At 41.8% G+C, this 15,248-nt stretch overlaps 1 protein-coding gene across 2 annotated transcripts in view; it reads right to left on the bottom strand.

The window, feature by feature from the left end:
• Positions 1-15,248, bottom strand: part of epb41l4b (erythrocyte membrane protein band 4.1 like 4B) — an 81,909-nt gene that overhangs the window by 21,027 nt on the left and 45,634 nt on the right. For both annotated transcript variants that reach the window (XM_066691470.1, XM_066691471.1), the window contains exons 9-16: positions 13,612-13,700; positions 12,443-12,512; positions 11,878-12,047; positions 11,341-11,450; positions 10,897-10,927; positions 9,514-9,547; positions 9,263-9,360; positions 2,452-2,651 (exon numbers count right to left, since the gene is read on the bottom strand). In XM_066691470.1, coding sequence (XP_066547567.1) covers positions 2,452-2,651; positions 9,263-9,360; positions 9,514-9,547; positions 10,897-10,927; positions 11,341-11,450; positions 11,878-12,047; positions 12,443-12,512; positions 13,612-13,700 — 802 coding nt within the window. The remainder of the gene's footprint in view (positions 1-2,451; positions 2,652-9,262; positions 9,361-9,513; positions 9,548-10,896; positions 10,928-11,340; positions 11,451-11,877; positions 12,048-12,442; positions 12,513-13,611; positions 13,701-15,248) is intronic.

The following is a 15,248-nucleotide window of genomic DNA, read 5'->3' as shown; positions in this document are numbered from 1 at the left end:
TCAGCATTTCAATAGGAATAAGGAAGCTGATGCAGACAGAGGAGACTGATTCTTACTCTGCAGTGTTAAAAGAAGAAACATCTCTTATTTCTTGCACCCCCTTTACTGCACTATGCGTTTTATTACAACCCCAGGCATCTGGAGAATCGAGGTTAGTCAAACAATTTAAGGTGCCAAGCACACCGCGAGCACGAGAGCATGGTGATCTCATTTAAAATTTGAACTAAAAGGCATAAATAAAACATCGGCACTGGTCAATTTGCATGCGCTTCAGCTGTACAGGACCGCACTGCAAATGTGCTGATCTGAATTTCACCTGCCATAGACTTATCCTTCAATAACATTTCATATGATTGCTTTCTATAACAGTATGCAGTGCTATGTTGTGTGTAATTTTACTTCTTACCATTAAATTATCACTGACATGGGGTTTTACTTATGTTAAAGAGGTAATCAGTCATCGTGGCCAGCATATAAAGCTGTAGAGAGGCATGATGAGTCTCTGTCATGGGCTCACCTTTAGCAGGGAAGCTCGATAATGCAGTTAATAGAAAATAATATTTGTTATTGAAATAATATTATCATTTTCAATATTTTCTGGTATCCATTTCAGACGTTGCACTTTGGATAAAAGGTCTATCACTTTCAACAGTGTGTGTTTGATTATTATTATTTAATTATTTTGTATTATTATTCATTTTCCTGTGCTATGGGCGTATTGATTAGTCCGTACTCCCACTCCGTTTCTCAGGTTGCAAGACTGGGACTAGGGTGCAATGCAAACTAACCAATGCTGCTCTGGTTTATTCCACATTACTGCAGTGTAGGAAAAGCAAAAGCTACCTCTGATGATTTCTAGGGGAATTCTGCAGTTTCTAATTATTTATATTTGCACCTTATCAGAAGTGATACTGGAGAGTTTTGGTTGCGCAAATTACATTTTTCCAAAATTCAGCTGGGCTTCTATAAATACACAGTCACTGTAGACTCCACAAACACACAGGAGACTGTACCTGCAGCAGCATGAAAAACAAAACTCTTATCTACCAGTACATGACGACAGAAAAACACAAACAGAAACTAACGCAGAAAGAAACCCATCCCTCTGACGATATCCCCAGAATTTTAAATGCACTCAGAATTATCCCAGCAACAGCACACAGAATACTAGCCTAATTTCCACTTAGTAATTAAATAGCCACATGTACTTTAGCTACAGTTTTATCATGGTGATACAAGGGACCAAATAACACTTAGTATGGCAGAGCCCGTTCGGAGATAACTTCAAAAGACAGCTACAAAGACTGAGCGAGAGAAAGATAGAAAGATTGTGCTACTGAAAAACAGGCTCTTCACAGCGTAAAGCATCGGCCCCCAATCTGAGTCGTGCTTTGAGAAGGAAATCCACAGCTTGGGAACAGAGCAGCCGATGTCTATCAATCAACAGAGCTGAGTCATTACTCTACTATTCCTCCTTCAAACCATCCCCCAATCAGCCCAGTAGTGAAGAGAGCTGATCAGCCAAGCCAGAGCCTGACATAGGAAACTGGGAGCAACAAAGGCACTGATAGGGAAGTGGAAGAAAAACAAAACTAAACAACAGCAACTCCAAAGGAAGGTTGACGTTTGTCTGTCTGGTGTCAACCTGTGAAGCTCAGGAGAGAGTGGGAGACTACAGGAGGGCCTGTGATCCCACCCTTTGACAGATAATTCCCTATACAGCCATGCTTTGAACAGGATTTAAGTCTCCGACGAGACCTTGGTTCAAAACACTCTACCTACTACAAGCTCTCCTTGAAGTAGATGAAGACAAAAATAACAACACCATAATCCCATTTTTCATAATACAGAAGAACATCTCAAGTGAGTTGTCCTTCTGTATTCCTTTCAACTGGCAAATTGCTGTCAGCACTTTAATGTCTCAATTCTCCGACAAGGGATTTTAGAGAGGATCCTTGCATTGCTCAAGCTTAAATAAACAGCTTCAAAACAAACAAGAAAACCTGCTTTTTCACCCTTTTCCACCCTGAACAAGGGAGCCCAGATGTTTCTTTAATTCAGTAAATGGTCTGATTAGAACTGAATAGAGGTTCATGGTGCTACTAAATAATCACACAACCCCAAAGCTTCAGTCACAGGCAATTTCAAACACATTTCATGAGATAAAATGACATTAATATCAAGATGAAAACTGGTATAATTATTATTTTTTAAAAACATATCAGTAAAAGCTTTTCTTAATTTCACTTTCAATGTTAACCAATTGCAGGAATCTTAATGAACACGAAAAACTGAAAGGATTGTGTTTAATGTGTACTATTGTATTAGGAACTAAGATCAAATTACACACAGTCGTGCTCTATTGTACTTCCTGTCTGTCCTGCCACCAAAAAGGATAAAAGGCAGCACATCTACCCTGGCAGGGCTTTTCGGGGGAAAGCTGAGACTCACTGTTGCCACACTGTCCCACTCCCAGGGCCTCATTGCTATCCGTGGTCAGGACGCCATATCCAGAGTGGTGGTGGTGGTGGTGGTGGTGATGCTGACATCGCCCCCCAACTTTGCTGGTGTAGGGCGCCCCTCCGTTCTCCTCTATGCTGTACTGCTGCAGCTCTGTGTTGTTCAGCTGCGGCACGGTGGTCACAGGGTAGCTGCAAACAAAGGAAGGCAACAAGCATTTGTCAGCATATCTTGGCATTCCCACATGGGCACTGACCCCAGCCTATCTTTTCTGGGTCCTGCATGCCCACTAGTCAGCCCACTGAGCAATTCATCCCCTTCAATATTTAGAGTTCAGTGTCTCCTACAATATCATATTTGCACACTAAATGCAGTACCTCTCGAGTTACTGTTTCTCAAACTAGAAGGCTTCTTGATTTAGAAGGTCTACCTACTTGGGATATTGTTTTCCATTTGAGTTTTTTCTGTTGTTGTGGCTGTTCTTGGTTTCCCATATTTGGGTGGTGCTTAAATACATTCTCTCCTCTACTCCTTTGTAGCTAAGAGGTTTCTCATAGACAAGCTAGAGAGAATGAAAACACTCCACTACTGAAGTCAACCATGGATGTTAATGTGGACACTGACATGCTATGGACCTCAGCACCTCTTTAAAGCTTACAAAGAAACCAAACAACTGAAGTCACATTTTGTAAAGCAAACCATCCCTTTTAAAATCTCTTGAAGTTTGTGGCATTTATTTTGCAGGAGCAGCAAGCTTCCTACTGGATAGGCAATATTCCTCAGGCACCAACAGTCCACAGATAGGTGATACACTGAGGCGTCCACAGAAAAACGTGCTTTTGATAGAAAAAGCCAGTGTAGGAGGCTGGGAATAGCATCTTCCACTTCTGAACTATATATAAGTTATTATCCTCCCGGGTAAACATTGTATAACACACGTTATCTTTCTATGGTGAAACTTAAAAATAAATAAATAAATAAATAAAGTATATCTTACTTAAATTCAGCTTCTGCCAGCATTTTACTAAACACATACAATTAAGAATTAGAATTGGAACAATCTTGCGAAGAACCCGTCGAGTTTCAGAGTTTTTCAGCAGAAATGTTGACTACTCCCTGCTACATCTGTGGGCTTTGAGAAGGTATTAGCATTCTGAGGTGAATCTAGTTACAAGGTGTGTGGAGTCAGTCAGTCATCCGCTCTCTGTGTGATAACAGGACAATTGCTTTTGAAAATCAGTCTACCTGCAGCACTGGCGGACAAAATTGACAGAACAGAAGTGTTTGGCTTTTTTTTGTTGTGGAAAATGTCAAATCTGAAAGCTCTATTGGTGAACCCTTATCATGACACGAACAAACATGACCAGACCGAGCCCACTATCCATCTACGCATCCTTATATCTATCAATGTATCCCACATTGAATTATTTAAGAGCTCGTCTCTAGAGGCATAAACAAGTGGCGGTGGTGCCTGAGCCCCACATGAATCCTGCACTGAACACTTGGCATAACGGCGGCCTGAGATGGGTTCCTTTACCAGGAATTGTCTCCTGCATGTGAGGCTGTGCGGGGGCGGGGGAGGTCTGTCTGTGAGGGAATATTGGCATGTGTTCAGGGGAACAGGCGGAGGCTGCTACACTCCACAAGAGAAGCGTGCCAAGAAGAAAATAAGGACGGAAAAGGCAGCTGAATTAATCTCATAATGTGAGTTACCCTGTCTGAACATGAGACAATTATCCTAGTTTTGCTGCTTTTTGGCATCAATTATTATACCTGGAATGACGACACCCATATAAGATTAGTTTAATAAGCTTCTTTATGGTTCTCTATAAAGTCGCAAAAGGCACAGCTAGTTTCTACCCTGTATTCCAAGGCTATAGCCTCCGTGATGCAGCTCGGGTACCACAGCCTCTCTACCCTGCCTTGCTGATCTCTCTACAGAACTCTCCTCATACCGCTTGGCCCAAATCCACTACAGTTAGTTTCCACAGCACTGCGAACAATCCTTATTGGTTTAAGTTAGACTCACATCACTGGAAATCTTTTGCGGTTGATTATTCCATTTTACTGAAAGGGTTATGAAACAGCAATACTGTTTTTACACAAACCAGCTGAATGTGGAGTAATGAAATTCAGTCTTTAATTCAATCGGAGAGAGGAAGCACAGATTTCAATACATTAGGGATGGCTCTGCTGTATCACTGAGGTATTGTCTGCTCTGCATACAGGCACCAATCTGAGCTCTTTATCGGTGTGAATTTACTAATTAATAAATTAATGAAAGAACACGAGCGGTGCAAATAAAACAAGTCAAGCAAAGGGTATACAGAGAAAAAACAAAGAGGACATTTCAGGATAACAAGGGTGGTTCACTAAACTGCAATGGGCTAGCGTCTCTTGGCTTATTATGAGACTATCAGAACTGGTTCAGTGTGCTGCAGTGTCAGCTGAGGACCACAGTGCCAACTTGGATAAACCCAGAGGAGCTCACCCTGCCAGAGAGGAGGGCCTCGACAAAGACACGGCAGGACACGGATACCTGTGGTCTCCGGAGAACACTGTGCCGAGGTCAAGAATGGGAATTTCACATGAACAAGGACAGAGCTTTTGATAAACTTAGATTAAAAAAACGTAGTGTATATGTGTAAAAATTTATAGTTTAAAAATACAATACATACGTCTCATGAAGTGTATAAAAGAATGCATAAGCACCAGGACAACAGCAGGGACGTTCACTCCGATATCAGCACCTTTTCTTTTTATTAGGAAAGAAACCTAGTACATATAACATGTCTGTGTTTATGTGTGCGCAGGTGTACATACAGCTCTGTGTTAAGGTCCCCCCATTTGATCATTTGATCTATCTTTACTCTGACGGTCACTGTTCATAATGAATCAATCTTAGACCGGAATTTATCAGCGTTATGTGCCGTTATGTAAACAGAGCTGACATTTGGGGAAAAAAACCAAAACAAAACAAAAAAAACAATCACAGATAAGAAACACTGTTGTGCATTTCTAAAAAGCAGAAAATTCACAGACTGTAGACTCCCCAGCAGACAGGTGAAAGAGGTCACATGCATGATACACTTCAGTTTTATTCCGAGTGGATCAGAATGGACTCATCTCTCAACTCTCCACTCTGAGCCGCCGGTAGGAACAGGCGCGTCTGTGTGCTGCTCCTTGCTGGAAAGCTGTGGTAAAAGATTTCGAAATCTCTCAAACTGCCACTTGTTGTTCAGGTGATGTTCTAGAATTGAAACCTAGAACTCAAGAACTGTTCTAGAGCACAGAGGGCTGGCTTTCACAGCACAGAGAATCAGCTTATTCCCAGTTCATCAAGGCCCACCCAAATGCCCATTCATAAACAAAGCTGTCCTGACCCCTGTAAAGTACCCTCTAGCACTGCAGAAATACCTTATTTTGTACAACAGGCGGGATATAAAATATATTCCATACTGGTGATGTCCATTGGGTATATAGATTTCTCCATATACACTAAATAACTAAAAGTAAAGGGACAAACCTGTCTTTGCTGTCAAAGGACTATACTTTGTCAAGGTTGTTGTTTTTAAAAAGGATTTAAAAAAGATTTTTTTATATTTATATTTTTTAGACCGCATAGGGATTTAATGAAGATGGCCTCATAATTTTACCAAATCCATAAGTAGAAATCACTGGCCCAGAAACTGCCCCGGACTCCTCCAGCTGTCTATCAAGAGCATTGCAGCACTCAGTAAAAAGAATGGTGTGCCTACACTCCATGAAATACATTGTGATCTTATGGCATTTGTGTGTTGTCTGAACACTTTTGTTTTAGCTCATAAATACACACACGCACACACATTATTTTTTGTCATGATGATTTGTTTGTATGTTGTAAAACAAAGCCACCAATCAAGAGATATATTAAGAACAGAATAAACTCAATATAAAACTTCACAAAAACTGTCCCCACCAGAAAATCAGCACCCTACACTAACATACTCCTCTATACAGTATTAACATTTAGAAGGATCACCAAAGATTGATAAACTTTCAGCAATTTGCTCTGTAATCCCCCATCCCCAGAAGTGACTGCATTCCCTTACAACACTGCAAACCAAGTGACTCAAAACCAAAACTTCCTTAACCTTTAAAACAAAGTAAAGAAAAGCACATCATCATCTATGATCCTGAGAAGACTAGATAGATAATACAGTATACATCTGTTTTTACAGATGTTGAAAATATGGTGTTTTAAATCATATATATACCAATATATATATTTTAATTAAGAAAACAAGTAATATCCAGGTTGATCTTGAAGCTTCCTTCCTTTATATTAGTTATGATTTTTTATTATTAAAAGGACATCTTGTGCAAAAAAATGATATACAACATTTGTTTTCAGATAAAATACAGATGGGGAGGACAATAGAGCACAGACAGCTCTCTCCTCATAACCCATAAAACCTTTGAGTCAAACGGTGGATCAAGTGTTTCAATAAAACCACCTTTACATTTCCGAATACATTTCTCTACAACCCACATGGACATATTGAAAAAAAATTATAATTAAAACATCCATCTCTATATATATTTCCAATAAAAATACTGATGCGATCTAATAAAACAAAATAGAAACCAATCACTCATTTCCTGCTTGCCATGAATAAAGTCTGCTTCTTGTCATTAATTGACTCTTCTTTCCTTTCCTCTCCACCATACATCCATTCCTCCAAAGAGAGAGGAGAGAGGGAGAGATAAAGATAGAGAGGGTGAGAGGACTATGTCAATGGTGGCATGAGCTGTGGTAGAGGAACTGAGCATGCGTAGGGTGTTGGATGAGACGCGTGCACAGAGCAGCACTTGTTTTTAGTAGTCAAAGCAGGGGTTTGTGTCTGTTGCCCGCCCTCCATCCCTCCCTCCTTCCAGCCGCCTCAATTCACAGTGTCGTCATGACGCTGTCCTGGTAGATCACGCTGGTGACGGTTCTGGAGTTCTTGCGGTTCTGCTCCAGGATTAATCTGCTGTCCGGCTCCTTGCTGGTTGGCGACCCTCGTGCCGTCAGCTCTTCCGGGTGGGGCAGCCTGCACCGTGCAGGACACAGGCAGCGGTTAGTCAAGGTCCAGCCAGGACAAGATCCCCAAAGTGCAAGCGGAGCCCCGGAAGAGCCAGTGATCACTGTGGCCATGCAGTGAAAAGAGTGCAGTTGAAGGACGAAGAAAAGAAGGAAGAAAAGAAGACACAGAGCGAGATTCCGGATTCCATAGCGAGTGTGTGCCACCCAAGAAAATACCTGGACCGCTCTGATTATTGAGGATTAAAAAAAGAACAAAAATGCTGTGTGGTGAAAGATTTAGGAGTCATGCAGAAACCCACAGAGCAAGAAGATCTACATCTGTGCCAGCGAAGCGCCAAGGAACAGTGAGGCAGGTGAGAGAGAGAGTGAGAGTGTGAAAGAAAGAGAGATAGAGATATCATGCAACAACATGCACCAACAAAAGGAGGATCCTCCACAGAGGGCAGCAGAAGATACTTTTCACACAGGCAGCCTATCGTTAAACACACCCGCTTTTCATCAGTTTACGTCTCTGGGTTTGAGGATTTTACACAATGTTGATGGGACGTGTTTACCTGCACGCCCCCCTGCCATGAACTATAAGTTGACCTACTGACGTCAAGAGCTCAAAGTCAACAAAGCCTTTATACGAAATCACATGTCAGGGTAAATGCCATCACCAACCCCGGAGATCGGGGGGAGGGGGACCTTTTGTGTGCAGTGTCTGAGCTCTCGCAAACCTTCAGGAAGGAGATTATCAGAAACAACATGCCACCACATTCTACTGCCAAACACTGCTGACACAGAGACCAGCACCTCGGATTCACCCTGCCTAGAGCCCAGGCCCACAAGCCAAGAACTACGGAGAGCATCCCATGAGGAGCCAACCACCCACCCACACCTATTGCACCAACATTGACGCAGACACCGACACCAAACCAGCACTCGACTAGAACAACTTTGCCTTTTCATTACTGCACTTCAGCCCTCGCTTGAATTAAATACCATCAGACTTGCTCAGATGTGAGTGGAAAGCTTACTTTACTCCCTTTGACCACATGACTGGCATGAACCAACCTTCCATGAATCTTGACCAATTTGAACCAATGATAAAAGCAATTATTTTCACTGTAAGAATATAATGGAGCTGTAGTACCCTGGTAGTGGGATAACATGCAGCATAGAGCATGTATGTATTCTCGGTCAGATTAACGCATTCTGTGACTGAAACCTAAGGGATGTGATATCAGTCTTTTCGGAATAAGAGACCTGCAAACTGGACTTTGAAGACTCAGACTTCTAACTGTGCACTTTTTCTACATTTTCTCTTTATAAAGATTGTTGCTTTTTCACACAAAAAAAGTACCCATTGAGTACCCCCCCCGAGTCTAAACTCTACACTCCCTCAGTCTGCTAAACTCTCTCTATCTCTCTCTCTCTCCCTCTCTCTCTCTCTAATTGTGAGCTGTGCGAAAGTGTTATCCTCTTAGATGTGAAAAGGAGAACAAGTAGTGTTTGATTGCACAGAGATGAAGACTGTGTGTGTGAAATCAGCGGTCCTTAAAGCCTCAGAGCACCCATCACCCTCACCCTCGTCCACAAGCAAGGGTAAAAGATCCATAAAACAGCTTCCGAAGCAAGAGAGACCTTCCACAGGAGACACAGGCGACACGGGTACAACTCGGTCCTCAGTGCTGAGAGGAGATGGGTATCCCCTTGCCACCCTCCACCTTCTCATCCCCCCACCCAAGGCCTTACCTCATGCCGCCCGAGTGTCCGGGATGTGGCAGGTGTGAGGAGAGAGGGATGTGGGCAGCGTGCCACTGCTCATGGCTGGTTGGGATGTTCTGTTTGTACTGAGAAAAAGGAGAGAGAGAAACTGTGTGAGCAGTCTATACACACATATGTACCTGTTCACATATGCAAACTGTATGAACAAATGTAAGTGACGATGGTCATAATACAACAGGCATACATTCCTACGAGCCTTCTCCTTCTGCACTGCTTACCGGATAAACGCTAGGGTCGGGGTTGGTCTGCACACTGAAAAACAGGGGGAAAAAACATTTAAGGAAGAAAATAAAAAAAAGGACCTTTACTGGTTAAAAGGGACTGAAAAAGACATACTGATGAAGGATAGCCCCATTTAAAACATCCTGGAAAATAAGTGTATAAATGTTGTTCAAGGGGACTCCCATCACACCCCTAAACACAGCTCAGATAGACATCAAGTGGATTTCATAACAAATATTCTCTAAATTATATTCCAAACCACTCTATGTAATCAGTATTTACTATATTAAATCTAGCAAATGCATACAAATCCCCTCTCCATCAAATAACACAAGAATATAAACCAATAAACCAAGAAAGGAAAATAGTATTCAAATATTTACCTCTGAATCATAATGAAATAAATAAATAGACAAAAACTACATTACAAAATTAAAACGTGCATTTAAATCAACGTGACCGAAGCATACGAGAATCTCTCAAATTGGTACTCATTTATTCATTCATTCATTCTTTTTTATTGGTCACAGACTTGATACATTTAAAAACTGAGAAGTGTCGCTTACAAACAAATATAAGCAGCATAGAAAGGTTTGATCAGCAAATTATAGTCACGCTTTTAAAAGGTTAAAATCTATTTAAAAGGCTTTCCGATTAAACCACCCCGCGTTTTATGCTTTCCTTCAAACAAATGTAGCACCCTATAATTTAGACAAAAATACAACCCGTGAACATGGCGCAAAACACAAACTTCCCTGCGTTCAGGGAGAATAATATCCTCTCAGTCAGAGCTGTGTAAAAAGCCCTATCAGTGACAGCAGCGTGTGTTCAAAGGGGCTATTAGTCAAAGCTCATCAATAATTGTGATGCTGGATAAGTGTGTACGTTCCAGGGACCATTCATCTTCGTAATGCGGCATTGATTTTAGAGATGCTGTGATTTGGAAAGACTAGGCGCTAACGAATAACAATAATAATGATAATAAAAAAAAAAACTAAAACAAAAGATAAAACCAATCAAACAAGTAAATGGAATTTCATCACAGACTCTTAAAGGGCTGGTTTGGCAAGAGCATAAACAAAGAAAAACTATTAAACAAAAGAGGCTGTGTAAACGATCTAATCAATAAATAAAAGACACGAATGTGTGCTGCTGCCTCGGCTCTATTATGTTTTAACATCAGTTACAATTTGGGTCACACTACACATCACTGTTTGTTTTTCCAGCTCAGGGGATGTTTAATGTATTTACATTTTTTACAGAAACACACCCTGAGGGAAATGTAACCTTTCACCTTTATTGTCTCTTCTTTTTTTCCCCCTGCTTCCCGATAAATCGGCACAGAACCGTCTACTGAAATATTTCTGTGTTTGTCTTACCTGAGGTGTGCAGCTTTGGCAGGGTTGTGTGCTTTGGAAAGAAATAACAAAACAAGAAATTTTTATCAATGTCAAAATTATTTATTGAGTTATCTGTCTGACAGCAATGAGAGACCAAATTAAATCAAACGTCTTCATAATATATAAAACAAAGCTTTTGAGACTGTAGCCTTAGGTGCTTCAAGTAACTAAAGTAATAAAGAGAGTCATTCATTACTTAATCCATCGTACTGACTTCAATGTGCCGAGATGCACTGAAAGGAGAAATTAGGGTGAAACTTCACTTAAGTTGTTTTTCTTTAGCTGGACAAAGGATGCTTAGGGCTTGAGGTTTTCTGCATTTTGTTCATTATCAGGAAATCAGGCAAAGTGTGAGACGCAACATAACAAATAAAATAACAAAATTTAAAAATGGAGAGTGAGAGATTAATGTCATTGAGCTACCTTTCACCATAGACTGCCTGCGCGAAGGGTATCGTTTGCTGGGCCTCCTCTCAAAAGTGCTCTTCCGTCTCAGCCTGCCTCCGTGAGTCGCCTGGTACTCTGTCCGTCCACTGTTGAGCAACGAGAGGAAACATCATTAACGGCCCCAATGGGAGCCCACACTCTCTCGTCACAGAGACGAGTAACTGAAGAGCATGTGTGGATAGTGAGAGGAGGACCATACTGCAGGCCTAATAAATACAGACACACTTACATTTAAAAAGGTAACTTCATTACATTGAATAGAAAATAACATTTGATACAGTCCTTGCCAAATGATTCTGTCTATTGAGTCACAGGGTCCTCGTGGAACTATTACCAAAAACTTCAGTCAATCGAGAATAAAGTGGGATGAACAGAAAGGCTTTCTTCTGCTTTGTGCAACAACTCAAATCAATCAAATCAATCTTTATTTAGTATAGCACCCTTCACAGGGTAGTCACAGAGTGGTTTACACATTGAAGACAAAACAAATCCAAAAAATAAAGCAGTCTTCACCTGAACCGAAAGCGTGAGCCGAGGCGCACAAAGTCGTTCCTGCCGGTCTTGCTGTGTGCGGGCTGCCGCAGTCTGAAGAAGGCGTGGTGCTCTACCGCACACTTCCACAGGTGCTTGCAGGCTTTGGCACTGTCCAGCCGGAACACGAAGGTGTGCTCCTGCTCCCGACCCTGCCACGGCACACACACACACACTTACTGCATTCCCTACAGCAGGTCTGCTAAGTGGATGGGGTGGGGATTACATGAGTTTCCAGTAACTTCACTGGTTTGATTAACTGGATTATTTCAACCTCTCTACAGGAAGGAAATGTTGTTAAAGTTTATCATCTTTAAAGTCATGATCTGTACGAGACCATTTCATAATGCAACACGTCGAATTGATAACACAACTAGGTTAGTGACGTAATTCAGAGAGCACCAGAACAGGAACCAGAAGACACAGTAGCCCTACAGGAGTTTCAGACCCTTGATTGATAGCATCAACCCACTGTAATACCAAGTGATCATGTGATTTCAAAGTATAATACTTTTATTACACATAATACTCCAGAATATCTACTCACCTGATCATCGTCCTCCACCACAACTAGAGTCAATTTGCTCTTCTTAAAATCCATCCTGGTGATTTTTGGCCTGCAATCAAAATACAAGTATATTTATATGCTTATATACACAGATCTATAAACAGAGAAGTCAATGAACCGTGTTTTGGATAACCCAAGACTGACAGGTCCAACGCTAACACAATACCCTCAATAATGCCTCAATGTGAATCCTCAAACATCATTATTATTTGTGTACTTCTAAATATCTTGTCCTGCAGGACCGCTGCCTCCGAGCTCTTGGGAGAAGACATCGTGCCCCTTAATCTAACCATCTGTCAATATTAGTGCTCTGAACCGCCGCACAGATAAGAAACTGAAGGGTCACAGTCAGGTCTGGGCACTTATTAAATATTCAGGAGTTACAAATTACTCTCCCTCTCTGGAGAGCTTCAGTACAAATTGCTGGGTCTGCATCTTTTTATTTCTTCTATCCAGCATAAAACGAGAGAGAAAAAAAGTATATTTTTAACTATACAAAAATAAATGTAATATACATCACTTGTCTGAGTCACGTCTGATAAATGATCAAATACAAACCCAAAACAGAACACAAAAATCCTGGTGTATACAGTGCATACATGCTCAATATTGTTCGGGACATCTTTAAAGAGAACTCCTCTGACTGCGACCATATGGCCACCACACCACACGCTGAAAAAGCCCATGGAAGGGAAGACCTCACCCTACACACTTGTCAGTTTTGATTTTCTACATGAAAAAATTAATTACTAACTGTGCAGCTTCCGACTGTTCGTCAGAAGGGAAAGAAAGCATTTACACAGATACAGATTGATGCAAACGAGACATGAGAGGGCTCATTACGGTTACTCTAGTTTAATCAGGGAGTGTGTTTGACAGATGTTGTAGGAACATATCAGACTGAAGAAGCCCCAAAAGATGAATGCAAGAAAAAACACTTATTGGGGCGGGGAGGGGGGTAAAGTGTTTTAAAATACAGAAGAAGTCACATGCAAAGTCTGTTAGAGTTTCTGATAGCGCCACTCAGTTCGGTCCAACTCTTTGAAATATGTATGACATCAACAGTGAGGACAATGATGTTGACTATAACTCCTTCTAGGGATAACACTACGAGTGTTAATTGAAACAATGAGTAAAGTGTTCCTTACCAGAAGAACAGGCCGATTTTGTTGGCTCCTTCAAACACGAGGATTCCAGTCGGAGTGAGTCCCAGGGCATATTCACAACCGTCTCGTCCCTGGGAAAAGGCCAAGAGGTGACAAGGTCACGGTCAAGGTCAGCTGCTCTGGGAAACACTACAACACACAATCACACTCTAACAACCAGCTATGATTCAGATGGACTTCTCTGGAGAAGACCCATGGGAGACGCACCCAGGGAAGAGAAGCCACCGAGAGTGTGCTGTTTCGTGTAGAGGAGTCTCAATAACACTGCGCATGGCTTTACAGAACATCAGGGCTCAAACTCAAGTCAATTCAGCAAGACATTACTGCAGTTTCAACAGGACTGACGATGATACAGCAAGGAGATCTGGTAGAAATATTTATATATGCAGCGTTTATGTTTAAAAAGACCTATATAGATGATTTATATACAAATGTTGACTTCAAAAATATGTTATTAGTATTATGAGTTTAACACTTCTTCTGAAAGCACATTGGAAGGTGTCAATGGACCGCTCCACAGTGTACACGCTTGTGAGGATCGGCAGCCTCGTCTATTTTCCTTCCATTAGAAATCACCACTTAACACACCGAGTGCCGAGGAAGGGGGGGAGAAGCACGGAGCGCCGGCAGCACCCAGCCTCCAACTCAGTGTGCCGCGACCAACGAAGACCGATAATGGAACGATAATATGTCATCACCATGGCAATATGAAGGGAAAGGACAAACAACATCACTTGTAATCAATCACTTATAATGCAATTAGTTCTGAGAAGATTATGCAAAGCGCTGATTGAAGGAGACGTTTTCAAACCCATTTACTGATCCTGCCTGCGTTGCGCTGGCCTGTCAGGGTTCATCTTGGCATATTTAATTTAGCCGAGCTTCATCATACAGTAATTCAATTCCTATATTCAGATCACCGGTTCGAACGCAGATGGTCATTAGAGCGGCGTCTTGGATTGCACTGAGCAGAGTCTGCGGAGGGCCAGCCGAGGATTGTACATTACTGGGGCCAAATCACAGCCACTGCCAGCTTGGACTGACCAGAGAGGTGAGGTGGAACAAAGAAACAATACAGCAATTAATAATCTACAACGGACAACAGAACCAGATGTCAGTGCATAACAAGACACTATTTAATACATCCGAGTCAATCCTCGCAAATAATGGTCAGGTCAGAGGTCAGAACCGGCTCTAAGTGACAGTACAATACAAAAGGGGTACTGGGGGTGAGGTTTTTCTCTAATTAAGTGTTGTCAAACCACATGTCAATAACCCTTGACCTGAAGTGTGGCCAACCATCGTCCCCCGGAGAGCAATGTCACAGACACCTCACGCTGTGCGCTCTCTTAATCGGTTTATTTATTTATTATCGTTTCAGCCGAGGCCCTGGCAGAGTCCCGCGCGGCTACACTCTCCCTGCTATAATCTCACCCTGCAAGAGCCAGCAGCACTGGATAATACCAACAGAAAATCGGAGAACTCAGCATCTCCTTTCAGCCATGCACCTCCACGCTCTGCAGCGCCAGTATTGGATTTATTACTTTCCCTCAAATCCTTTAAAAATAAATAAATATATTTACATCATTTGATAGTGGATAGTTGCACGAATCAAAACA

The sequence above is a fragment of the Amia ocellicauda genome, chromosome 18 (assembly GCF_036373705.1).
Source record: "Amia ocellicauda isolate fAmiCal2 chromosome 18, fAmiCal2.hap1, whole genome shotgun sequence".
Taxonomy (NCBI): Eukaryota; Metazoa; Chordata; class Actinopteri; order Amiiformes; family Amiidae; genus Amia; species Amia ocellicauda.
Note: the sequence above shows the minus strand (reverse complement) of the source record. Positions and strands in the feature narration are given on the sequence as shown.